Source organism: Aspergillus vadensis, assembly GCF_003184925.1.
Source record: "Aspergillus vadensis CBS 113365 unplaced genomic scaffold BO88scaffold_17, whole genome shotgun sequence".
Taxonomy (NCBI): domain Eukaryota; kingdom Fungi; phylum Ascomycota; class Eurotiomycetes; order Eurotiales; family Aspergillaceae; genus Aspergillus; species Aspergillus vadensis.
Genome location: NW_020292055.1, coordinates 170,542 through 194,969, shown reverse-complemented (window position 1 = coordinate 194,969; position 24,428 = coordinate 170,542). Strand labels below are relative to the sequence as shown.

At 49.9% G+C, this 24,428-nt stretch overlaps 10 protein-coding genes across 10 annotated transcripts; 7 read left to right on the top strand and 3 right to left on the bottom strand.

The window, feature by feature from the left end:
• The first annotated feature begins 1,674 nt into the window (after positions 1–1,674).
• BO88DRAFT_406175 (putative C2H2 finger domain protein) lies at positions 1,675–3,677 on the top strand. The gene has a single exon (XM_025707090.1). It carries the CDS (start codon positions 1,924–1,926, stop codon positions 3,286–3,288), a length of 1,365 nt encoding a protein of 454 aa, XP_025561073.1. The 5' UTR covers positions 1,675–1,923; the 3' UTR covers positions 3,289–3,677.
• Positions 3,678–5,665: 1,988 nt separating this feature from the next.
• Positions 5,666–7,004, top strand: BO88DRAFT_406173 (isocitrate lyase/PEP mutase family protein). Its single transcript, XM_025707089.1, has 2 exons — positions 5,666–6,148; positions 6,218–7,004. Exons 1-2 carry the CDS (start codon positions 5,671–5,673, stop codon positions 6,736–6,738), a joined length of 999 nt encoding a protein of 332 aa, XP_025561072.1. The 5' UTR covers positions 5,666–5,670; the 3' UTR covers positions 6,739–7,004.
• Positions 7,005–7,603: 599 nt separating this feature from the next.
• On the top strand, positions 7,604–8,477 carry BO88DRAFT_444987 (putative O-methyltransferase; the record flags this gene model as incomplete). Its single annotated transcript, XM_025710160.1, has 3 exons — positions 7,604–7,621; positions 7,698–8,369; positions 8,439–8,477. 3 exons carry the CDS (start codon positions 7,604–7,606, stop codon positions 8,475–8,477), a joined length of 729 nt encoding a protein of 242 aa, XP_025561071.1.
• Positions 8,478–8,948: 471 nt separating this feature from the next.
• On the top strand, positions 8,949–9,854 carry BO88DRAFT_427029 (trafficking protein particle complex subunit 4; the record flags this gene model as incomplete). Its single annotated transcript, XM_025708953.1, has 3 exons — positions 8,949–8,974; positions 9,210–9,332; positions 9,431–9,854. The coding sequence occupies 3 exons, from the start codon at positions 8,949–8,951 to the stop codon at positions 9,852–9,854; spliced, it is 573 nt and encodes a 190-aa protein (XP_025561070.1).
• Positions 9,855–10,185: 331 nt separating this feature from the next.
• BO88DRAFT_344401 (proteasome regulatory particle base subunit RPN10) lies at positions 10,186–11,215 on the bottom strand (the record flags this gene model as incomplete). Its single annotated transcript, XM_025703229.1, has 4 exons — positions 10,186–10,731; positions 10,817–11,036; positions 11,095–11,133; positions 11,190–11,215. 4 exons carry the CDS (start codon positions 11,213–11,215, stop codon positions 10,186–10,188), a joined length of 831 nt encoding a protein of 276 aa, XP_025561069.1.
• Positions 11,216–11,501: 286 nt separating this feature from the next.
• On the top strand, positions 11,502–13,209 carry BO88DRAFT_391658 (uncharacterized protein). Its single transcript, XM_025705017.1, has 3 exons — positions 11,502–11,779; positions 11,832–12,123; positions 12,189–13,209. The coding sequence occupies exons 1-3, from the start codon at positions 11,632–11,634 to the stop codon at positions 12,913–12,915; spliced, it is 1,167 nt and encodes a 388-aa protein (XP_025561068.1). The 5' UTR covers positions 11,502–11,631; the 3' UTR covers positions 12,916–13,209.
• Positions 13,210–14,321: 1,112 nt separating this feature from the next.
• On the bottom strand, positions 14,322–18,936 carry BO88DRAFT_79313 (GTPase-activating protein LRG1). The gene is made up of 7 exons (XM_025713142.1): positions 18,768–18,936; positions 17,984–18,670; positions 17,224–17,926; positions 16,510–17,157; positions 15,336–16,433; positions 14,989–15,275; positions 14,322–14,932 (listed from the first exon to the last, which is right to left on the bottom strand). The coding sequence occupies exons 2-7, from the start codon at positions 18,443–18,445 to the stop codon at positions 14,477–14,479; spliced, it is 3,654 nt and encodes a 1,217-aa protein (XP_025561067.1). The 5' UTR covers positions 18,446–18,670; positions 18,768–18,936; the 3' UTR covers positions 14,322–14,476.
• Positions 18,937–20,355: 1,419 nt separating this feature from the next.
• Positions 20,356–20,801, top strand: BO88DRAFT_79354 (uncharacterized protein). The gene has a single exon (XM_025713143.1). The coding sequence runs from the start codon at positions 20,508–20,510 to the stop codon at positions 20,736–20,738; it is 231 nt and encodes a 76-aa protein (XP_025561066.1). The 5' UTR covers positions 20,356–20,507; the 3' UTR covers positions 20,739–20,801.
• Positions 20,802–21,870: 1,069 nt separating this feature from the next.
• On the top strand, positions 21,871–24,270 carry BO88DRAFT_406165 (ubiquitin-conjugating enzyme E2). Its single transcript, XM_025707088.1, has 9 exons — positions 21,871–22,126; positions 22,198–22,231; positions 22,348–22,442; positions 22,519–22,540; positions 22,603–22,699; positions 22,758–22,769; positions 22,831–22,999; positions 23,056–23,918; positions 23,977–24,270. The coding sequence occupies exons 1-9, from the start codon at positions 22,094–22,096 to the stop codon at positions 23,984–23,986; spliced, it is 1,335 nt and encodes a 444-aa protein (XP_025561065.1). The 5' UTR covers positions 21,871–22,093; the 3' UTR covers positions 23,987–24,270.
• Positions 24,051–24,360, bottom strand: BO88DRAFT_406164 (uncharacterized protein). Its single transcript, XM_025707087.1, has one exon. It carries the CDS (start codon positions 24,234–24,236, stop codon positions 24,069–24,071), a length of 168 nt encoding a protein of 55 aa, XP_025561064.1. The 5' UTR covers positions 24,237–24,360; the 3' UTR covers positions 24,051–24,068.
• Between the last annotated feature and the right edge of the window lie 68 nt (positions 24,361–24,428).

The window sequence follows — 24,428 nt, the reverse complement described above, 5'->3', positions numbered from 1 at the left end:
CCAGAGTGTAGCGCGACTTTGTCCAGGCCCGATACGCTGGCCTGAGAGTTTTGACGGGGATGACAGCAAACGACTTTCGAACTAATCGCCAGGATCAAGTCCGATGCGACATGGCATTGTTAACTTGTTTAGTCAACTGTGCCTTGGCCAGTAATTGGTGCTCATCACAAGATCGGCCTATGACTCGATCAAACGCTACCCCGTAGTACCAAAGTAGTGTATCCATCATCGTCGATGTTTAATTTCGTTTTTGACGAACTGTCCTATGAGAGATTAAGTACCCCCATGATCATCGAGCGGTGTCATAGTAGATTTATTTTCGGCCCCCAAAAACAGGCACTAAGTGGATTTGAGCAGCTGCGTCCACAAGATGCACATTGCTCCATAGTCCGTACATCCCCATCAACGACAGTAACAGGCTAACAGCAGATAATGGACAAGAAAGGGGTAGTAGGAAGTGGGTCGACACTCTTTCAGTGATACGTTACCATCAAAGCGACGATAACGGATCCCAGCTCGGAGGATGACCAAGGTGCTAACGAGAGACACCACCAGATACTACTAAAGGTATGAGCTGTCAGACTCTAAGCGGATATCCTGGGCGGGTGGCACCCCAGGGGCTATCCGCAGGCGTCTTCTCCGATCAGCAGTTAACAGTTAAGACTCATCGTCATTTTTCCTGAGTTCTCGGTGCACCATTCCAGAAGCGTGTCGGGGAACAGCGTGGCGCGGGCTTAGTGCCGTGCGGGCATGGGCGACAGGGCCAAACCGTGCCCTGGAAAAGGTCAACAACTGGGCAAGAGGCAACCAACTATGGACAGATCAGGATTCCGCTAATCGTCGACCATTACCTGATTGAGAATCCTTGCACCACGACACCGAATTAGAGCGAGGTATGGATGCAGCTAATGACTCGGAATGTTGGTTCACAATCAGACGAGCTCGACGATAACGCTCGCTAAGTTGACCCGCGGCGGCCCCGTATAGTTTGGCCCCCGAAACCCTGTGGTGGTTAGTGGTTCCCTCCGTTGCCCGACTAATGCAGTATTAACTCAGCACTGCCTATCATTGAGGCTGAATTGCCTTCTCTGGGTGTGTTGGGCAAGAGACAAGAGGGCAGCAAGGCCAATCAGACGATGGAATGTGGATGCGTGAAATTGGGCTCGAAGCCACGAGGATGTGGAAATAGTCTGACGCCAGAGACTGGCAAAAAGACAATTTCAAGCGCGCATGTAAAGTTGGCGCACTCACCGGTCTTTGCGGCTCTCTCGGGGAATCGGACGGTCGGAGAGGCCTGGAGACAGGCCCAACCTTTGGCCCAGATCGATCATTTCCTCTGGTGGATGCTGCCGTTCTGTCAATCCCCAAACACGAGGACCACCATCCTTGCAGCCCAGAGGCGCCGTCTCACGACGATGCCATTCAACCCTTCCACGGCGGAATCGATACCCACCTGGAAAGTAAGGAAATTAAATTGCATCAAGGATCGTAAAATAGTATGCAGAAAATTGGAAAAATAGAAAAATGAAAAACCAAAAGGGGGGGGGACCTCTCCCAAAATCGCGAATTTTCACTGGCCGATTCGAGTAGGTTGACATCCAGACGCCCAGGCTAGAAGATTGTCGGCCGTCGCTGCAGGGGCGCACTACTCCGGCTTCCCAAGGTGCACTCCAACTCGATGCTCTCGACAAATAATGGCTCAGTCTGCTCAGTCGATGCGGCTCAACAATGGCCTTGACTCCACGCTCCTCTCGGTTCGCAGTGACCCATCGCGTGTACCGCCCTCGTAGGCCAGTACATAACCATGGCACCCCCAGCTGAAGAGGTACTGCCTCTGGTTTCTATCGCTATAAAGCAGCGATTTCTCAGCTGGCATAGCTTTGGATCCCTGGAAAGCAAGCACAACGTCGCAGCTTATACATAATGGCCCACTTCCAACCCTTCTCAGACCTCCCGCATACATCCTCCAAGGACGATCTGGCCCAGGATTATGAACTGTTTCCCTGTCAGTACGAGCCTTATTCGGACCCCACGACTATCCAACGCCCTTCAAGCTTCCAGTTTCATCTCTCTCCTGTCGACCTACCCATGAAGAACCCATACATCGCCCCATCCATGTCGTGGTCAAACGAGCCGGTCTTACCTCACAACACCGACTCATTGACTGCTGCTTCTTCTGAGTTCGGCTCACCTTGGAGCAATGAACTCGTCTCTAGTCCAGAGACAAAAGACAGCCTCGCCACCGGAAGTTCGAATTGGTTCAGCATGGGATGCTATATGTCTCCTCCATACACCTGCGATGAAGTCGCACTCCCGCCACTGGGGTTCGGATCTTGTTCTTCCCCATCTGCCCTAACAGACGTCGACAGTTTGGTGGCGCCTTCCCAAGTATATCCCGAACCCGACCCTATCGTCAAACTCGAGACAGACTCGGAGCATGCTTTGGGCGGTCCCTTTTGCTATAACAGCCCTCCCCAACACGATGAATTTGATACTGCTTGTGACATTCAGAGTTGCCAATACGCAGAGACCACAAGTCAGCAAGAAGCCTGCAGCTCTTCCAGTAATCAGTTCAAGACGCCGAAGCTGTCTATCACGAACACAGGCCGCATCAGCAAGAAGCGACCTCGCAAAACGTCCACCAAAGCAAGACCTACCTCTGCAGCCCGGGCCTCTACAAAGACCAGCGGTAAGAAGGATGGTGCAAAGACCAGCCGGGTGTTCATTTGCAGTTTCTCCCACTATGGGTGCCAGAGTACCTTCGTTTCGAAGAACGAGTGGAAGCGCCATGTGACCTCGCAGCACATCCAACCTGGCTTCTACCGTTGTGACGTCGGACGCTGCAGTATGGACAATTTAAGCAAGAACAAGGGCCAAGACACGAATAACAGCTGTGCCTCTTTTAACGAGACGCATCTCGTCAACGACTTCAACCGAAAGGATCTCTTCACTCAACACCAGCGTCGTATGCATGCGCCCTGGGTCGGGCGCAACAGCAAAAAGCCTGAAACTGAGAAAGAGCGCGATGATTTCGAGCAGACCCTTGAGGCTGTTCGAGCTCGTTGCTGGCATGAGCAACGCAAACCACCTAGCCAGAGCGCCTGTGGCTTCTGTGGGCAGCGTTTCATCGAATGGAATGATCGAATGGAGCATGTTGGTCGTCACTACGAGAAAGGTGACGCGCAATATGAAGCCGAAGATCCTTCCTTGCGCCAATGGGCAATTGAAGAAGACATCATTCGGCAAGTGGATGGGCAGTGGAAGTTGGTCGGTCTTTGCGAGAAGTGAAGTGAAGGCTACTACTGCCTCCTTCCAAAGTATCCAACTGCTGCCCCACCCCGCCTTCCTCTATCTCTTCTCTAGCCTTTTATTTTCTGGTTCTGGGCTTCTTTTATTTTTTTTATTTCGTTTCTATTTCCTTTGTTTTACTCTGCTACTTCCTTATAATACTCTCGGTCTGGTTATGAATTTTGCACATCTATGTGCGCGGACTGACTGAGATGATGATTAATGACTGATATCCTGTATTCACTATGTTTATGTCATGATTGTTGGACCCTTTTAAGGTTTCCCCTGGTTTTGCACAATACCCCATACATATCGAGAGAAAGGAGCAAGGGACTGCTGAGCTATATGGTTTTGGTTTTCGGCATTATTCTAGCATGAGGAGTTCATGACCAATAGAGAATGCGATGATACATATTCATTACTACCACTATACTGCATAACCTACTCGTAGTATTCAGTACCCCGAGAGTAAGCCTCTTCCCGTAAGATAATACTCGATAGACACTCCGCAGATGAACACGGAAGTGAGTAATTTACCCTCAGCCGCAGCGACGGTCAGATCGACCAACCGATTCAGCTCGCCTCACATTTCCAGAGACCCCCTCACCAATCATTCCCAGACACTAAACTAGCATCGTCCGGTGCATGTCAGCATAGCCCCCAATTCCCAGATAACTGCAAATCCACAAGAATATGGTCCCCGAAAGGGAGTGAAACGTTCCACGTGGCACGGGTACCCCCGGCGCCCCATAACAAGAAGTTCCCATCCGATCAGTATAGTACTGACTGACGTACGTAGCTGACCCCTTTCTCTCTTCCTTCCTTCCAGTCTAGTCCAGTCCCTTCAATCCCAGATCGACGGGTACACAGGATCATGCCACGGGCCTACAACCTGAAACGATAGTTCGTCCTAGATACATGCTGACACCCTTGTGGGTTGTGGTCGTGGATCGTGCAGGCCCATGGCGCATTCCTGATATGCTCGGTAGGCATGTATACCGGTTCTAGAGATGCGTCCGATAGTGTAATGCAATGCGTTAGTTCTGGAGGTACTCCGGGCACAGTAAGAAAATCACCGAGATTGATCGGCAAACAGGGTTTCCACTTACGAACACGTACGTATCTGAGTGTACCTCCCCTCTGCGCGTCTAATAGTATGTATCGGCCGCCCAGAGCCTATCCGCCGGCCGGCCGAGCTAGACTAGTGTATCAGAATTCAGCTGGGTCTGGCTGGTGGGTGAGATTTTAGTTTGCATACAGATCGGCGGGTCAGCTGCATGCACCTTCATCTGGACTGGATGGGGGGCATCCACTGACTGTTTTCAGTGGTAATCTGTAAGTTGGAATAAACGGGGACCCTTCTAGCGTTAGACTAGTGTATGTAATCAGGTCGTAATGCATCTTGAGTCGCTCGTGGAATTTGGTTGCTTCCTTGCGTTCCTTCTTGTTTTGATAACAGCTGAACAGGGTTCTGGAATTCTGGTGCCATGTGGTCGGATTGTATCCGGGTTGGCTCGCAGTACGTAAACAGTTGTCCAGACTGATGCGCGCGCTTCATCCTTCTTCTGTAAGGAGTGCCCTTTCTTTCTTTGTGCACTTTTCTTATCTCTATTTCCGGCCCTCACTGGGTGTATACTCCATGCTCTTGTTTAGACGCCCGGGACTTCTTTGGAACCGGTACCGAGCAGCGCGATGATAGTGATGTCACAGAATCATAGGCTCGTGTCGAGAACAACGCTGATCTTCCCGATTGCTATTCTGGGGCGCAGCGGTGGCCAATATATTTCTGACAGCCATTGAATATGCAGTTGGATCCAACAGGGCTTAGACATCTTCTTCCAAAGCAGCAGATAGTTGTACCGAAAAGAGATAGGATCGGACTGTTGCCTAGACACCAGTAGTCATAGAAGCTTTATTGTAGCGGTAGTATAGCTTACACATTGATGCTGGTCAGACCCTGGCTGGTCATCTTGCTTTTGAACACTGGGATGAGACAATGTTCTCGCTAGTAAATAGTAAATGCGTAATAGTGCCACGCAAAGGAATAGTTCCACGGCAATTTCGTCAGTGACAGTCCAGATCTGTGCCGTTACTGCTATGATATCCATGTGGTGAAGACTGGATACTATATTCCTCGTGTTGACAGTGGGCAGAAACCAGCCATCGAATGCTCCGACGGGCAGGCTATGACGCGTGCGGGGATTTCAAAGTCCACGCGGGGTTCCAATCTCCCGGCTATCTACTTGCACAGTACTACTCGGCCACCACTTAACCAACATTCTGCAGTAAATGCAAATCATACTATCCGTGAAGATTATCCCTCTCAGCACACATTAGATCCTGAAGGCCTTCCAAGCAGCCTAACTCAATCTGTATTCCAACATGGCCTCGCAAAACCCCACTCCATACCCGTTCCAATTTGACACCTCCGATCACATCGAAACACGCAATAATACCACCACATTGACACTCAAAAATGCCCGCGGCAAAATCCCATCTGCACAGACCTCTCGTCTACGTACAATGTGGCTAGAAGCTCACCGAGATCCTACCAAAATCATAGCCCACCCCTGTGGCTACGACGGCCTTTCAGCGCGACTGATAGAGGAAGCTGGCTTCCCTATGATATTTATTTCCGGATTCTCCGTGGCAGCCTCTCATGGTCTTCCGGATACCGGGTACATTGCCATGGGAGAAATGTCCGCCAGAATCCAGGAAATAGTTCGTGTGACGAGTATACCTATCATGGTCGATGGAGATACCGGGTACGGGAGCCCTATGAACGTGCGACGCACTGTGGAGTGTTTCGCTGCGGCGGGTGCGGCGGGTGTGATGATCGAGGATCAGACATGGCCGAAGAGTATGTATAGGTTCTTTGGAGATGCGTCTTCATGACACACTGGGTCAAGTCTAACGGAATTGTGTACAGGATGCGGCCATACAAAAGGTAAATCGGTTGTATCTCGAGGCGAAGCCTACGCGAGGATACAGGCTGCTGTTGATGCACGTAATCAGGGACGGGATATATTCATCTTGGCAAGGACGGATTCATTGATCCACGGGTGGGACGAAGCGATGACTCGGGCGAAAGAGTTCAAGCGCTTGGGAGCAGATGGCGTCTTTGTTGAGGCGTTACCTGACAAAGAAGCTATGAGGAAGTGCGCAGAGGAACTGGATATCCCTTTGCTTGCTAATATAATTGAGGGTGGAAAGTCGGAGAACTTATCTGCTAAGGAGCTAGCAGAGTTGGGGTTTGCAGCTGTCGCATACCCCTGGACGCTGGTAGCTGCAAGGCTTAAGAGCATTCGGGAGGCTTTGGATGGATTGAAGCGCAGTCTAATGACTGGTGCTCCGCCCATGATACTTGGATATTCCGATGTCTGTGAGGGTGTTGGGTTCAATAAGTATTGGGTGAGTTTGGTTTCTTCAATTTGTTTGTCCGTATGCTGATCTTGTCACCCAGGATATGGAATCACGATATGAGTACGACGAGGAGGGGCTCACAAACCCTCCGAAAACCACTTGATCATGGCACAACCTACATCAAATTGGAACTTGCCTGACTGAATTTCCCGAAGTCGGCTCCGCGGACATGGACTCTGAACATCGATGACCCGGACTCTTACCGAGCTCAGCGCGAACACTACAAAACAGGCAAAACAATGAATTAGGGAATAGCACTGAGATATGATACCATCCGAACAGCACATACACGCGAATGACCCATATTCAAGTCAAGCAAAAAGTTTCATGCGGCTAAGTCTTCAACTGCTGGCGGGGCTGATGGCCCGCCTCGGCTTTAAGTCACTCGGCGCTCAGGACCGTAAATGGCGTTTGAGACCGGAGACTCGGCTTTAAATACCACTTACAGATTAGGCCTCGGCTCAACAGATACTCGGCCTGAGGCGTTCAGCCGACCAGCCAGCCCTATGGCTATATCTATTGACCGATAGTATCCACAAAAGTCTTGAACCCCTCCGAGGCGATGATATAATCGGAGATAAAATCGGAGAAGTAGTGGCGCAGCAATGTAGAGATGGTAAAGTGGACTCATTCCTACTGAGAATAGTGGTTCTCTACGTTGAACGTAGCGGCATTATGGTATAAATACCCACTGCCAGCACCGGTCCTCTAGATGCCCAAAATCAACAGACATAGGTGTATCATTTGAACATCTACTACTCCAAATAGCTACATCTATCTTCATACCCTCACCCAGAAGCTACCTTCACAGTACTTGACATTCATCTACTACTATAACATCCTACCTTCAACAACCGAAATACAATCTAGTACTGCTTCCTCAAACACAACAATGGCCTCCCAAGACACCGTAAGTCCGAAACAACAAGCAAGACCTGCATCAGTCCTTCTATAGCACCATCGAAACTAATACCTATCTACACCAGGTCCTCCAATCCAACGCCCAATTGGCCCGGGACTACATCCTCTCCCAGCCCAGCGATGCCCTAAACAACAACCCTTGGGCCGTATACCAAGCCCTCGACCTCTTCAGCCGCACCGCACGTCTGATGAACTTCAAACAAGCCAAGCTCAACGTCGCCAAAGAAGCCCTTAAGTCCATGGAATCCCCACCCAAAGTTGTGATCGAATTCGGCACCTACATCGGGTGCTCTGCCGTCGCGTGGGCCGCCATTCTCCGCGACCTGCACGGTCCGTTCGCCGAGGGGCTGCACGTCTACACCTTCGAGGTCAGCGAGGAGGTGGCAAGCGTAGCGAGAGACATAATCCGCGTGGCGGGCGTCGAGGATATCGTGCATGTGCTGGTGGGGCCTGCGTCGGAGTCATTGGCGAAGCTGGTTGAGGAGGGCAAGATTGTGAAGGGAGGAGTCGATATGGCTTTCTTTGACCACTGGGAGAAGTTCTACTTGAGCGATTTGAAGCTGTGTGAGGATCTGGGCCTCTTTAGAGTCGGATCTAGTGTTATTGCTGATAACACGGATATTCCGGGAGCGCCGGATTATTTGGAGTATTTGAGGGCTGGGGGGCGAGGTGGGGAGGGATCCGTGAAGTATGTGACGAAGTCGGTGCAGTCGGAGCATATTGTTGAGAGGAGACCGGTAAGTTGGATCCATTTCTTGGATTGTTGCGCTGCTTGGGTTGTAGATGTTGGCTAATTATGACTGCAGAATATGGTGGAGGTCTCTACTGTTGTGGCGGCTCCTTGAAGGGGTTTAAGTTTGGGTTTGAAAGGGAATATGATACTGGTTATTATGATAATGAGCGTTAATATTAAGTGTCATGTATGTCAGTTTTTGTATGTTGCGTTGTTTTTGAGCTTGATATCATCCTTCAAGGTAGCAGATTGATCTTGCAATTCGAGTTGATATTACTGGCACATTTTCTCGAGTTTAGAAAGTAGAAGTAAAGATAACCCATTATATCCGTAACACCTAGAAAACAAGCTCACGAGCAATGTAACTCCAAAATGTCTTTCTACCTTGTTTAGCAGCGCGAACAATGCCGCCATCTAAAACTCGACAGCAATGTATGAACAAATGCACACTATTGGCTGGCATCCCCTACCTCAGGGCGGTGAAGACACAACCACCCTGAGCAACTAGGTGCAGTATAGACAACCCAACCAACAAGCAGCGAGCGCACTCCGCAATGTCTCCGGCAAAGACGCCCATGCTATGATGACACCAACAACAACAATTACGATGTGAATGCGCGAACACACGAACAATCTCCCTCTACCGTCACCATACCTACCCACAACAAGCCAATCCAAGTGATGCTGCATGCGCCAACATCCTGACGCCCTGCTTAAAAGGACAACAACACTTGTCCGACCTCGACACCTATAATCACCATCACGAGCCCCCTCCTCCGCAATGTACGTCGCAACCAGAACCCCCCTCCAGCAAAAAGCCCAACTCCTAACAGTCCCCATCTAGGGCCGTATTCTCCCTCATAATAATCAACAAAGCCGGTGGGCTAGTCTACCAGCGCGAATTCCAACCAGGACTGCGCAAGCTCTCGACAAACGACTACCTCGTCCTGGCGGGCACATTTCACGGGTACGCACACACCAACCAAGCCAACAGCTACCTCCTCTTTACTACATATATATTCTTAAGAATTCACACACTAAATACCTTTCTCATTGATTGTACAGTGTCCACGCCATCACCCGCTCCATCACCCCCAAGCTCCCCCTCGCCCCCGCCGCAGCACTCGCAACAACACCCACCACCGCGACCACACCCTCCCCCAACAATGTCGTTTCTCCCTCCGCCACATCATCAACCCCTACCTCTTCTACAGCCTCATATTCGTACCCGAACCCCGGAGTACCCGCGACGGGTCTCGAGTGCCTAGAAACGGACAAGTTCCGATTAACGTGTTTCCAGACGTTGACGGGCACCAAGTTCCTCTTGTTTACGGATCCGTTGATGGCGAATATCGAGGTGGTTATGAAGAAGATATATGAGCTGTATGCGGACTTTGTTATGAAGAATCCATTCTATCAGTTGGAAATGCCGGTGAGGTGTGAGGCGTTTGATCGGAATTTGCAGGGTTGGTTGAGGGGGAGGACTTGATTGATAGATGATGGCCTAGGCGGGTTTTATTATTGAGGTTTGATTGTGGTGGGCGGGGTTGTGATCGATGTCTTTTCTTTGTTTTATATGATTTTGCTTTTGGTTTTGCGGTGGCATGCATGGACATGTTTGATATCTGGGCGTCATAGTTTGTATCATGGAACAACAACAAGTTACGATGGCGATAGATTTGCATATGAGATACGCATCCGTTTCAAAAGCGAGTTGCCGGAGAACCAACCGCTTTCTACAATTACAGCAAGAAAACGAAAGTACATTAAAAACGCCGGGTATGCATCAAATCATCCAGGAGGTTGTTCTGGTCTCCACATTAAGCAGTGTCCATCTTGTCACCATCCTCTTTCTTGTCTTTGCTCCCGCTGGAGCCCTCCTCGGGAATGTTGTCCAAGTTGGCTTTGCGCTCTTGCTCCTCCCGGTCCCGCTTCTCCTTTTCTTGCCGGTTTTTCTCCTCTTCCAGAGATAGACGGAGGGCGAATGCCAGTTCGGGGTCGTTCTCAGCCGCATCCTCGAATCCAAAGGCACCATCACCGCCTTCAGGACCTGCACCATCGGCACCGGAACTGTCCCCACCGAGGATGGGAGTGACCTGAAGCTCCTCACTCAGCAAGTTGGGGCCCGGGGGAATGATGGCGAGGTTAGAGCCGTCGCCACCCTTGACGTTCTCGACAAATGCCTCCAGTTTCTTAGTCTGATCGGACTCCAGATCTCCGAAGGCAATCACATCGATGGACACATTGTTCTTCTTCATCTTCTTGGCCAACTTCACTAATGTCTTCTCGTCTTCTTCGATGGGAGAGCAGGAGAACACGATGATGCGCTGTCTCTGGGACTTCTCGGAGCGGTGTTTGAGGGCAAGCTGCGCCAACCACCAGGTTAGCAATCAATCCCATAAATAGTACAGTATTCAAAGAAAGAGATGATGGGGTGGTTTGAAAACATACACCGGCCACTTGTATGCTGGAGCTAAGGTGGGCAGTGCCATGGATCTTCGTGCGATGCAGACCGGCCAAGATACCACCAAAGTCGGTGGTAAATGTCGAAAGGACCTCGGGGCCCTTTCCACCCATGCTCATAAGACCGACAGCAGATTGAGGGTGCACGCGCATCTTAGTGGTGTGAATGACGCTCACGGCGTCGATCTGAGCTTGCCATCGTGTCGAGCTGGCAGCTGTTAGGAACCAGGCGGTCGATTCTGAGTGACTCAGAATTAGCAACTTACGTATAATCTCCATTCCTGCTGCTTTCGCTATTATCGACACTGTAGATGGCGTTAGTAGGTGCGCACAGAGCTTGGATGAAGGTGGCTAGACGGACATGATCATGGTAGCTTCGAGCGACATCTTGGAAGGGGACTGGCGGGGTTGATTCTGAAATGTATGGGTATGATCAATAAAATTTGGGAAGAAGCAAGAATTCCTGAGAAGTATATGTCCTGGGCGTGGGAGCAAGGAAAGCGATGGGGGAAGTGGATGATGGAGGTTGGCGGAGGAGGGATGATGATGGAGCTGCTGCTGCTGAGGACGCAGATGTCACACCGTCCCGATCGGAGCTAACCACGAATTAAGTCAGCGCTTGTTTATCCTCTCCGCCATCCGCTTTCCTCCAGAACTCCCTCCAACGCGCTCCCCTCCGTCTCTCGATTTCCATCCCTTCCGCTCCAACTCTTCCACACAACACATTATACGCACCAGCTCACCTATTACTCCTTTTATCGCTGTTGCTCACCACCCACCTCGACCACTCACGATTGCGCCCAATGGCTTCGGTCTCTGCCAAACGCAAGTCTCCCGAAGACGCGTCCCACAATGACGAAGCAAGGACACCTGAGAACAGCCCTCCTCGGAAGAAGCTTCGAATTACCCGCAGACAAAAACAAGCTCTGATTGACAACCTGCAGCTCGAACGTGCGCTCTCTCAATACCTCGCTATCTTGAAATCCCACTAACATGGCCACAGTCACCGAGCGCGCCCGCAAACTTCGCGCACAGTATGCCCTCCAGGCGAACGACCTTCGAGCACGGATTGAACGACGCGTGAATCGGATTCCCGTTGCTCTTCGTAAGGCGACAATGGGTGAGCTGCTGGAGAAACACATGGCCTCTATCCGGGCCCAGCAAGCGAATCTCTCTCCACGGAAACTCCTCAGCCCAGCCAAGGCGTCAAGGAGTTTTAGAACCGTTTCTGTTAGCCCCAATGTGCGCAAGGCCTCTGCTGCGAGCCCCAGTGCCCGCAGAGTCAAGAAGCAAAGGTATGGCCTGAACATATTACATGTACAACTGTGTATTGTTGAGCTTAGCTGACTCGAGCATCCAGCCACGGAGAAATCTATTCTGACAAGGAAAACGCCCCTGCAGCTGGCGAACAGCTCGATGTCCTCAAGAACCCCAAGAGACGTGGACCTGGTGCCGCTGCTGGTACTTCGCGTGTTGTGTCCCAGGAGATGAGGGGTGCTGACTACAGAATTCTCTCTCCCAAGACGTCCAACTCCAGAACATATCCACACTCGCCGCTACGCGCCTCACCCGAGAAGCCTACGAACTCTTCCTACCTTGCAAGACCTATGTCGCCTTTGAAACCCACTAGCCCACTCAAATCTACATCTGCTAGCATTCCTACACTGGGAGACAATACTCGCATCCGGCCAGTCAAGAGTACATCCACCTCAATCAAGGACAACAGGCCCCCATCACAGGCCAAGAGACCCGCCAGCCGAGCCGCCACAGCTACTAGCAAAACCACCCGGTCACCACTGCCAAGGCCAGCAACTCGCCAGCTCGAACGCAGAGGCAGTGTGTCATCGTCCGCATCCTCCGGAACAACCGTTGCCAAGCCAACAAGGACAGGTGCTGGTGCCCGGAAGGCAACGACAGCATCGACTTCAAGCGCGACCGCAAAGAAGACAACTGTCGCCCGGAGCCAAGCAACCTCCGCGACCGCGAAGAGAAACACAACTTCCGCTACCAGCAAGAGAGCTCCCACTCCTGCCGGTGGTGAGGCAGCTCCAACTGCAGCTCGTAGAGTCCTTCGGAAACGCGCATAAGTGCTGTATCCTCAACTCAATTTAACCCTTTCAAATTAGCATGTTTTGTTTCATTCATTGCCTTGGTTAGGAGGACATGGAGTAAAGGGGTGTATTATCTCTGGACGGGATCATAATATGGAAGGGATAACTGGTGTACAATTGGAGTTTTGTCCTGCCTTTTTCTCAATCAGGCCCTTTTCTGACTATACCTGGTTTTTGTGATTGTTTGTTTCTCTTTCTTGATTCTGCCGCTTATTGATTAACTATCGCCGAACCCAAGTGGCCTTTCTTTCGAGTATTCGAAACATTCCCATCTTCATTTATCTTGCTCGTAACTCTGGCAGGCAGAGCAAAGCAGTCTTCACAGGCTATAGTAGCAGTACTACTACATACTCTCCCTAATAACCAAAGTAGTGCAATAGAAACGGGAGCAATTGCGGATAAGTTTCTCCATATGAACTGTTTTAGTGCTATGCGTACACCGTAATGATCAGGATGGATGGTTACTAGCTAGCATTTAAGACCAACAACTACTGTTCTGGAGAAACATCTATTTCATATTCTCACTTTTCGGGATACTGATTACATTTGTTCTCAGAACATGGACGCTTACAAGGAGCAAGGAGCAAGTAGCAAGTAGCAAGCAGCACACAACTTTGCGCACCTTAACAGAGTTGGCACTATGGCATTCCTTTCACAATTGTATGTAAATTACACCTCCTGTTCTCGAGGAAAACAGCATCACATGAAGACATGGATGTGATAGAACCAGTCACGAACAATTCGGGATATCAGAAGAAAATGAAAAAGAGAAAGAAAAAAGTCAAGTCGTATGGGTAGAATGTAAATAGGGGGTAGAAGAAGTGAAGCAAGAAGAGTATAAGGAAAAAAGAAAAAGAAAAAGAGAAACGAACTGAATGTATGACTCAGCACAGGTATCTTCGCAGTCATCAGACTGGCTGACAAATGAAATCAAGGGTAAACAGAGGATCTCGATAGTCTCACATCTCGATCGGTAGCAGGTTAAGAGAGGCGCAACGCCAGGAAGACGCAAGTGATGTAAGGAACAACAAAGAGCAAAGGAAAGAAAGATGCCAGGAGAGAATGCCCACGCTGGGTCTTAACTGTTAATGCAAGTAGAATGCCAGGAAAGTAGGAATCGAAAACAACACCCAGATCCCAGAAATTGCCAACCCGAACGGGCAGAGGCTCCTGTGGCCACTTGCGCGCGGTTGAAATCCAAATTATAGGCGGCAGTGAGTGAATCATGTCGAGACTCACAACCGAATGCAATGCACTCCACGCAGTCAGTGCGCAACAGAAAAGCAATTAGAAAAGCCTCGATCCATCAGGAGAAGCTGTCAGCCGATCATCTAACTAAACCCTGGAAATCATCTCATTTCAAAAGGAGAACAAACTCCATCCAACCTTATTAAATCGAAAGAACGCTGAACGGTCCAAGAATACGCCAAGAGCTATCACTAGGATGTAGAGGCGGGTAATGCATTGGTAAATGTCTTCGAAACTATGCAGAGAAGCAACGGGCGGGTTGGCATCAAGAGCATGAAATGGCGAAGAACTAGCCAGCAACTCCCATGGGCCCAGCACCGGGACGAGCCCTGTATGGCATTGGCTGAGATTGTCCTTCGGCTTGCATAGGGTTCTGCTGGCTGCCATTACTGGTGCTTCTCTCACGATAGTCATTGGAGGCTGTAGGGGCCAGTTCTGTGCCAGCTTGTGGAGTACCACTGGTCGAGTGCTGATGACCACCGGGGCTTTGAACATGGCGAACTGAGCTTTGCATCTGCCATGCCGTGTCCTGGGAGGGATCTGTCTCAATACGCGCAGAAGTAGGGATATTGGCAGCGCGGTTCGAGTTCGTAATTGTAACGGTTTCGCCACCATTGCTCGCCTTGGGAGAAAAGCTTCCGCGCGCAATGTCGCCGTAGCGTCGAAGTATTTCCTTTGTTGTGACTTCGGTGTTTTCCTTGAAGAAAGTTGTGTCGCTAAGCACCGACTGTAGATCTTCGGGTATCTATCCAGAGACCGTGAGTATACGAAGACAACGTTCGAGATTGGAGAGAAACAAACCTCGCACATGGTATCGTTGTATGTAATCAGGCAATTAACGGCTTCAATTGCCAGGAAACTCTCATCCACCGTGCTATTTTTGGCATTGGGGTAGAGAATATTGGGTGTCATGACTGTCGCGAGATTGTGTATGTCCATCTTACTACCGGACTCTTCATCGACGTGCGAGAAAGATGAAGTCCAGTTAAGGAAAGCAAAAAGTACTTCCATAGTATCCCGATGAGCCTTGGGAAGAAGGCAGCATGTAAGATGCAATACACGTTTTTGCTTCTCAGGGTCGGGTAGCTCTGTGATATAGTGGTAAGTAATGAAGGCGACAATATCAACCAGGACCATCAGTCACTTACTTTGTGAAACAACAAATAGACGATGGAGCTTGAATGTAAGCAGAGGATCGGGCATCTCGCGGAGAAACTTCTTCAACAGCGCTGCAATCTGGACAGGATTCTCCTTCGTCATGTCCACCTGTTCATATTTGTTGTCAATCATTTCAGAGATGTCTTTCAAGCGTCTGATATTGCCGTTCTTTCGGAAGACACCCTCCACGGACATATCCATTTGGCGCATGGCGGACACAGCGTCGTCGACCAAGGCGGGAATACGAAGCTGCCCTGGACCCACACCATGACTGGATTCAGTGCCCTCTCTTTCAACAAGGAAATCCAAGTTTACCCCGAACACGCCCTTCTTCTTTCCAACTTTCTTGCCTTCTTTATTGAAGGCGCGGCCGAAGATATTCCATATGGTGGGCTTTCGTGATTCGATCAAGGAGAGTAGCTCCTCTAGCGTGAAATATTCACTCAACAAAGGCTCCATGGACAAGACAGCAACGTGCCGGACAATAAAGTATTCTAAAGCAGAAAGCTCGGAGAAATACTTCTTAGTCCTGCCACCTTGTTCGATAATATGCTGGTCAAGACCTGCACCAGATACGCCGCGCTGATGGCCATAATTGTACTTGGGAAGTGGTTCAGTGGTTCCAACCAGCTTGGTGCCGGCGTGTTTGTAGGCGTTGGGACGCTGCTCTTTAGCTTGCTCGGCAGCAACGATTCTGGGTATGTCGTCCAACGTCAATGCATCCTGGTTGCCAAACGTCAGCTCGGTGACCGTTTCCCCGTTGGCATCTCTTTCTTCTACAATCTGGAAACCATGACCCCTTGGGTCTGATCCTTCGCCACCCGATGAACCAGGTCGTACGCTGCGGCCTTCAGGCCCGTCGATGATGCGAGACGCTCTAGCCTTCTTGTAAGTAGTTGAGAGGGTACGCTCATTCCGGATGGATCGTAGACGCCGCATTTCGCCGACAGTTTGTTCAAGTGAAGATCCCTCAGGAGCGTTTCTAGTGGCATTTGCATATGATTTGGATCTGGTGGCTGATCGACGCATTTCGCCGCCAGGAGGGATACGACCGCTATCGTTGCCATCTTGTGGGGGGGAAGCGTCGCCTGGAACATGAGTCAGATGAAATTAGAGATGATGCTATGATGAGGAAGAGGATATAAGAATATCATGATGACATACCAGAACCAAGGCTTCCACCCGCTCTGAGGACGGCAAGAAGTCGCGCAAGAGCAACCTTGAGGAGGAAGACGAATTGCTGGAGCTTCGTGATATGTGTAAAGCCCCCTTGGACGTCGTGCATAAGTCCGTTCTGAGAAACGCAATCGGTACAGAAGGAACGTTTTTCCTTGGGATTCCACAGTGCATCCTGGAGAGTATGAGACAGCTCCTTCTGGCATGACGCACATGTGAGATGGGGTGGCTTTATGTGCCACCTGCTATCACCCAGCATAACGCATTCGTCATCGATAGGCTCTTTGCAGGCCGTACAACAATCCGAAAGCTGATCGGCGAGAGTGTCGACACCGGTCATAAGATCAGCAAGCGTCTCCTCTTCTTCAGGTGGCCTGAGTGTCTCCAAGTCTCCCAAATGATCGAGGAAATGGTGTAGGCCTTGAGAAGCTTGCTGCTCTCTCTCAAGCTTGAGGGCTCCTTGCAAGCCAATGCGAATAAGCAACTTCAAGTAATGCGCAAGGCCGGTGACCAGAGACAGGAGCTCCTGGGTAACGCCGAGTTTGCGGACACCAGTTTCCTGTGTTTTCGAAAGTAGCGCGAAGAACGCAACTATCTTCTTGCACAGAAGCTTTGCTTCACGTCCGTAAGCCAGATCTGGAGTCAACCTTGTTAGCTATTGGTATTTCTAGAAAGAGGCAGAGACCAGCTATTGCAACATACCTTTCATCCCCTGTTCCTTGATATGTCCCGCAAGCTGATCAATGGCCGAGAAGAGAATATCAACATGACCAATGAACCTCTTGGCGACAAGGACACCATCCAGATAAGTGCCATTGCTAACATGAAGGAGCATATCTGAAATGCAGGCTGCGGATGATTCCTCAAAACTGGACAGGATGCTCCAGATCTTATACACCTTTTCTTCCATTATGTCCTCCTCTTCACGCACCCTATTGCGCTCCTCATCCGTTGCGTCCGTTTCGACTTCCGGCGGTTCAAGAGGCTGGCCTGTCGGGGCCAAACGGACATTCCAGAACTTGTGAATCATGTAGCACTCAGGGTGCCAATGTTGGTTCTGCCCGTTGCGGAAGATCTCCACGAACTGTTTGAGAATTGCTGTGTGACAACCATGGCATCGTTGTGCGAACTGTGTGGAGTAGTGGAAGTGACAGTACACTTTCCCTTCATGCTCGTAGTAAGAGTCTTGTGCACCAAAAACTGTGGGACAAACAGAACAGGTGAAGTGCTCAATGTGATACTTGCGTTCCAGGGCGGTGATATATGAGCCACGCAGAGCACCACCACATTCATGGCACAGAAGATCTAATCGCCGGAAGTAGTCCGTTTCACATAAGGGGTATTGACCACTGCCATCTTCGGCATCGACAGGGAAGAACTTTGACGCCACGATTTGTCCGCAGTCCTATGTCCAATAGAGTTAGCTGAGATATAAGGAGATCTCATGACCCTGAGTACACACCTCGCACTTGAAACACTCGAGATGATAGGTTGCTTGCAGAGCCCGTACGAACTGGCCAGTCAGTGGTTCGCCGCACTTCTTGCAGATCCGAGACGAGCTTCCTGGGGACTTCGTCGGTGGCCGGCCATTCGGACGGGATCTCTCTCGCGGCGTAGATCGGTCCCAATAGCCATTGCGATCCCGGGGAGTTGACGGATCTCTGGGGCCTGGGTGACCAGACTCCAGCCGCCGGCTCATACGACTGTCAGAGCCCTGTGGTCCCTCAACAGGGCTATTCGTGGAGCCATTCCATCCTCCCGTCCTTGTACGGGGCGAGTCAAAGATAATATTGCTATCTGCGGGAGATGTAGGCGTTTGCGACTGATAGCTACCACCACCATAGCCGCTGGTGTTGAGTTTCGGGCGGACAGCCCCGTTGCCCGGCACGAGGCTGTCCGGCAAAGGAACGTCGCCGGGAGGCATGTCCGTAGAGAACTATGCCTTTCTGCTAAGTATTTGGGAGAGTAAGACCTGGCTGGATGGATCGTCTGGACGATACTCGAGAGTGTAGATGATAGTGGTGCCAATCAGGCGAACTAGGGTCGAGTTGGTGTAGACGCTGGAGGGGGAAAGGAGAATCTAGTGCGAAAACGGAGGAACCAAGGTGCTAGTCGTCAATGTCGCGCCTCTAACTTAAGGACTTGCCTTCTGCAGAGTGTACAATGTTAGCATAAGGGGCAATCTTCCGGGATTCGTTCGCGCGGGGTTGTCCAGGAGAATTGACGGCTTTCCCGTAGCAACTGACCTCACGCCATGTAGAGTAAACCTGCGGGGAATATCGATGGAAGGAATCGGGGCGCGTGATCAAAGTATAACCATAAAATCGCTCAAAGTAGCAGGTGAATTTCAAGCCGATTTGGGGAGAAGTGCCTCCAAAAGCGCAACCGCCCGCGTCGAGGGAAGCGGAATGGGGAAGGGTTGGAGCTCAAAGTGAGACCAACAGGCGGCGGAGTGCGCTGTCTGGAATCACAACCATTCCTAATCCCTTCCAGAGAGACTTTTTGGTGGACGGCCTGAATCCGAAGTTGAGGGAGACGGGCCGGCAAATCAGGGCAGGGGAAGGAGGCTCGAGTCGAGTCTAGGATGCCAGCTCGAACAAGTGAAAGCGAGGGCAGGAAATCGCGTGTTTTGGGAAGAGTGAGTGTGCTGCTGGCAGTTGTCGCTCTGCCCCCCTATGCTTCATGTTGCTGGTTGCCCGCTAGAGACCATCACGTGAAAGGGGTCACCGCCTGGCACACCGCCAAAGAAGGCGCTTCCATGGCTCCTTCACTTGTGGATGTATTACCAGACACGGTAACCGTTCCAGAGTTCACAACAGCCTACTTGGGGGGAGGTTAGGGGGAGGCCCAAGGTACAACACCCCAAGTTCAGTGGTTGGATGGGAGAAGAAAATCTTTTTAATGATTCTACTATCAAACAGACAAAACGCTCCGCACATCAACTGCTGAGTCTGCCCTCTTTCTTGTTCATGGTAAATTAAAATAGGAAACACAAGGTACTGGGCAGTACACCTTTTGAGGTGCTGGCAGAAACAGACCCTTGTAATTTCCAGGGATGTGGAGACCTCAGGATCATGCCGACTGCCATAGTGGGTAGTGATGGCAGGTGAACGGCATGGACGCTGTGCATGCTCTTCTCCCAAGGATGAACAGAGTCGAATCCCTCTCTCAGACATCCCAGGGGGGAGGAGGGTCTTCCATTTCATACATACCTTTACCACCCACGCGCTTCTATTTTGGCGACCCTCGTCTTTCCCACGCGGCTTTCTGGTCGTTGGATCATTCCCCGCATCCTTTTCTGCTTCTTCCCCTTATTCATCACGGGCTAAAGCCACTAACTAACCAGGCGGTGCTAATTCTTAGGGGAAGCATGCAAATGCCCAATCGCTCGCTATTTTAATTGAAGCCTTACACCACTGCGGTTTTTCTTAGCAAACACATACTCACCAGTCCAGCGTACTTGCTTCACCAAGCAAGTATGCATGGAGTAATAGCTCCCTACTGTATTCCTCCCTTTTCTAGCGGAGAGCAGTCACTCCCTCCGCTTGACATATCAGGTAAAGATGTACAGCGCCATATCTCTTTTCATCGATTGTCGACCAACGCACTGGGCGGAGAAATCTCTGCAGCGATGGAGGGTAACGGACCATGCTCACTGCGGATCTTAGAGTTGGCATCTTAAATATAGCTCACACTCATGGTGGTATTGACTTAGGAATCATTAGCGAATGTGTCTCACGATTTTACAAATGTTCCGTTTATTCTCACCAATGCACCAAATGTGGATAATTTTCGCTTCAATAATAGACAGGGAGCCGAGAAGTCTTTCTCCAACGCTGGGAAACGTTTTTACATCCCATACGGCTTTCGCTAATTACACCCAAATGTCATACTACCGAATCTGACTTGCGATTCCTAACAGTTCATGCTTCTGTGGTTTCGCTTAGTATAGATAATATGTGAAGAGGCCAGGAATATCGGTGACCATGAGAAACTTTGAGGGAACAAGGTGTCGTGGATTACTTGCGATAACCATGCTTCTCACCGAGGATAGGCGTCAGCCAGATTGCGGCTTGATAACCATGGGACCCGTGTTGCGGATTTGCATTCCTGAAGCATTCTCAATCCTGCTGGTGTACCACCTTCCCGGTTGTACATGGAAATTCTTGAAAAGTTGGTTGGCAGCGGGGTTGGTAACCGTTCCTCATTGGGCTTGATACACAGCACTGTACTCCAGAATACTCCGTCGGGGTGGTATCAAAATCTTCGTCATGGCAAGCACCGTCGATCCAGAAAAGATGAGATGTAAGGGGCAATTAGAAGGATCGGCACAGCGAAAATTTTAGGGGCCTTGAACGACACGCCGAAAGTCAAAAGCCAATCGAGGATTTTGACTGTAATGAGGTTGAGGGGCTTGTACGCGGTGGATTATGAGATTAAGAGGGGTTGGGGATAGTCCAGTAGAAGATAGTAGTAATGGCGGGTCAGAGAAAAGAATGGGTGGTTTCTCTTTGGAAACCCAGCCATTCATGATTCCACCACCCCTCCCGCCTTGCCTAAACGGGCATAACACGAGGGTCCTGTCAGTGGTCAGTAGTGAGGAGTTATTTTATTTCCACTGGGTGTGTTTATTTTTGTCTCCTCGAAACATCATCCGTCCAAGGACGGATCCGTGTCTCCACCTCTGCGGGCGGTGAGACAGGGGCTGTTTCCATGGGTCGTGGCCTCAAGTCCCCTTGACCAATCTTGACCTGGCAAGAGTTGTGCTAGACTGACTACTACTATGGAGTAACTAATCTGTCGATCAAATCTCAGACGAGTATCTATCTACTAGCTACTGTATGAAGTGAACTAATGGAAGATATACATCTTGCTGGACTAATAACATAGACTTCCTTTTGTAGTCTTTCTATGCACAGTGTATCTCCATAGTATTCATTGCCCTCGTACGGATCAATCTGTGTCAAGAGTTGTGACAGCTAGTAGTGGCTTGCTCATCGTGGTCTCTTATCGTCTTTATCTTACCAGATGCTCCTCTTGAAGATGGTTCTGGTATTGGTCATCGAGTCATAGAAGCTAAGGCTTGACGCAGAGGACTTGAACAGAGTCTCGCAACTGCGACATTCACTTGGGTGAATTGACGCTCGAACATTGACATGTATTAAATACGCAAGTCAGTACATAGTTTCATGCATGTACTCCGTAGAGCCGTCGCATGGAGTATTGTTATTTACATGCACCTGAGCATGCAGCCTTCTATTTTGCCTTTGCACTAGCCAGAAGTACTTCGTACAGGTCAGATTTAGGCCTCTTCGCCAGTTCTTGAGTATCTTCAGTCTGTTCTTACTACTTTCCTGGAGCTGTTGGAAAATTGACTCAGACTGATCTCACTCTGATAGTTAGTTAGCCTGCACTGCCTGGCTGATTTCCCCGCCATCAACTACGTTACGGCGTTGATGATTATACCCACCATCAACACGCTTCTGTCTCTCCCTGATTCTTCAACACTCAGCCTAGTGATCCCGGGCCTCCCGTCAAGCCGTCTCCCATTCTGGTCTTCTCGGTCGTCAGGATGTCCGACCAGGCGATCCTACGTATTACCAGGGTATCACTCCTCACCGCATCCTTCTAAGCTTCGCTGGGCTAATGGGTCGTCTTACCTTGGCGGGGTCTTAGGAAATCAAGCAGATTCAGCAAGGCGCAGACCTCTGTGGGTACTCCACATTCTACTAATAGTAGCCGGAAATCGGTTCCATCGAATCCCCGTCGATGCTAGCACTGGCTTACAATAGTCTTTGACCTTCCCATTCTGATACTTTGCATTAGCTCTCGCTGTATACTACGATGACTCTGATATCCGGAGTGTCCGCGCTCTCATTCTCGGCCCTCCAGATACTCCCTATCAGTTCGGCTTCTTTGAGGTTCGTCTCTACTTCTTCGGGAATATCAATCAGTATCACAGAGCTCTGTGTTAATCTACCGCATGATATACCTTAGTTTCTTATCAAGTTCGGGAAAGGTATATTATCACCATCTTGTGGGAAAACATAAGCCTGTGGACAAGTGGACTAAGCTTCACAGACTACCCAGCCACATCTCCGAATGTCCGCGCCTTGACCACTAACGGTGGTCGAAGCCGCTTTAACCCCAACATTTATTCTTCTGGCCGGGTCTGCCTGTGAGTTGGGACTCTCGGATTTGTTCAGGATCCCTACTAATTAAGTGGTGATAAATAGATCGATTTTGGGGTACAGATACAGATGCCTAACATATCAACTGCGAGAGCCTGGCTAACGGACATCTTTGTAGAACCTGGCGAGGTGAAAGTGGAGAGCAATGGTCGTCTGCGCAGTGCTTAGAGTCTCTTCTTATCTCGATTCAGAGCTTAATGTCGTCTAACCCCTACGAAAATGAACCCGGATATGAAAGCTCACGGTCACCGAGCGATATAGAGAACATGGAAGCTTACGTATCCAAGGTATTAATGGCTTAGATATCCTTCTGAGGTTAGAACATCCTTGACCAGGTTTTCAGATACACCATGAAACTCTCCGCCTCGCCGTCCTTGAGCCTCTTGAGGCATCGTTCAACATAACACTTGAAGGGAGTGCGGACTCGCTAGTCGACCCAACATCTGAAAGCGATGATAATATCATCTATGAGGATGGGAGGCCTTCTTTTGACCCGTTTGCGGATTTTCGCAAAAGACGTTTCTTGTGGTATTACGAGCCCTACATGCAGTCTCTTGTTGCTGCAGAGAAGAAACACTCCCGCAAAGCTAAATTCCAGAGAATGCCTTTTGAGGGCGGCAACAATATTATGGATGGCCATTTCGACTATCCGGAGTTAATACGGCGGATGGCTGTGGTCAGAGATGCCATTCTTCGAGAAACACGCGGTTGGGCTGTCGAAGGACAGTTGGCAAAAAAGCAAGAATGGGGTATTGCAGCTAGCCTGCAACGACAGTACGAACAGATTGTTGAAAGCCTCAAGCATCAGAACAACATTACGGTTGATCTATACCTTGACGAGGGGAACCCCTTCATGTGGAGGCTCACATATTTTGGAAGACCAATGACGCAACTGGATGGTGGCATGTTCAAGATCCAGATACATCTGAGCCCGCGATTCCCGGAAGAACAGCCCCGTGTGTTTCTGGAGGCCTCGTCTTTCTTTCATATTCGCGTGTCCAAAGAAGGAGTTTTATGCTACGTTCCAAGGCGGACTGAGGAGATGCGTTATCATATCGAGGGGATAGTCGCATCTCTAGAAGAAGAACACCCGCCTTATGACCCACGAACTACTGTTAACCCCGAAGCAACCAAATTATTTTGGGGAACACCGGAAGATCGAAGGAAGTATAACCGAGAATTGCGACGATCAGTAGAGAGGACCGTGTGAGTTACCATCCACATTGGCGAGTTTATAGACAGTCGCATTGATGAAAAAATACAGCGAAACATAGAAATCCTGAGTCTATATCGGTCTCTCTGCTAGAACGATCTTGTGCTCCGTTTCTTAAGACTGATATCTTGGCTAAGATGACCTCAATATCGGGTCTCTACTTCCTCACTGCCTCTCTGAGCGTCCATTCCCAGACTTTCAAGCCGCTTGATCCGTAGAACAAAAAACATGGGATACAACACTAGGATCTTAGCTGTTCTGTAGTGGGTGCTAGGAGAATCGAAAGGAGAGTCCCCATTTGGATAGTCCATGGTAGTGACCTTATAAGATCTGCCTCCATACTAAATCGTTGATAAGAAGTACGATAGTTGACGCAATGGCCCTAAAAGTTGCAATGCAGACCCGTTTGATAAAGGAATTGTGATTAGATCGAACATCAGATCCGTTACTGAATTAGATGGACAATACAATTAGAACCACGTTAAATATCTCGGTTCCATAAA

Coding starts and splice junctions, on each gene's coding strand:
- BO88DRAFT_406175 (XM_025707090.1), top strand. CDS start 1,924: ATGGCCCACTTCCAACCCTTCTCAGACCTCCCGCATACATCCTCCAAG.
- BO88DRAFT_406173 (XM_025707089.1), top strand. CDS start 5,671: ATGGCCTCGCAAAACCCCACTCCATACCCGTTCCAATTTGACACCTCC. Junction 6,149..6,217: donor GGATCAGACATGGCCGAAGA/GTATGTATAGGT, acceptor AATTGTGTACAG/GATGCGGCCATACAAAAGGT.
- BO88DRAFT_391658 (XM_025705017.1), top strand. CDS start 11,632: ATGGCTTCGGTCTCTGCCAAACGCAAGTCTCCCGAAGACGCGTCCCAC. Junction 11,780..11,831: donor TGACAACCTGCAGCTCGAAC/GTGCGCTCTCTC, acceptor ACATGGCCACAG/TCACCGAGCGCGCCCGCAAA. Junction 12,124..12,188: donor CGCAGAGTCAAGAAGCAAAG/GTATGGCCTGAA, acceptor TCGAGCATCCAG/CCACGGAGAAATCTATTCTG.
- BO88DRAFT_79313 (XM_025713142.1), bottom strand. CDS start 18,445: ATGCCTCCCGGCGACGTTCCTTTGCCGGACAGCCTCGTGCCGGGCAAC. Junction 17,927..17,983: donor TCGAGTGTTTCAAGTGCGAG/GTGTGTACTCAG, acceptor TATTGGACATAG/GACTGCGGACAAATCGTGGC. Junction 15,276..15,335: donor TCTATTTGTTGTTTCACAAA/GTAAGTGACTGA, acceptor ACTATATCACAG/AGCTACCCGACCCTGAGAAG.
- BO88DRAFT_79354 (XM_025713143.1), top strand. CDS start 20,508: ATGAGAAACTTTGAGGGAACAAGGTGTCGTGGATTACTTGCGATAACC.
- BO88DRAFT_406165 (XM_025707088.1), top strand. CDS start 22,094: ATGTCCGACCAGGCGATCCTACGTATTACCAGG. Junction 22,127..22,197: donor CGATCCTACGTATTACCAGG/GTATCACTCCTC, acceptor GCGGGGTCTTAG/GAAATCAAGCAGATTCAGCA. Junction 22,232..22,347: donor TCAGCAAGGCGCAGACCTCT/GTGGGTACTCCA, acceptor ACTTTGCATTAG/CTCTCGCTGTATACTACGAT.
- BO88DRAFT_406164 (XM_025707087.1), bottom strand. CDS start 24,236: ATGGACTATCCAAATGGGGACTCTCCTTTCGATTCTCCTAGCACCCAC.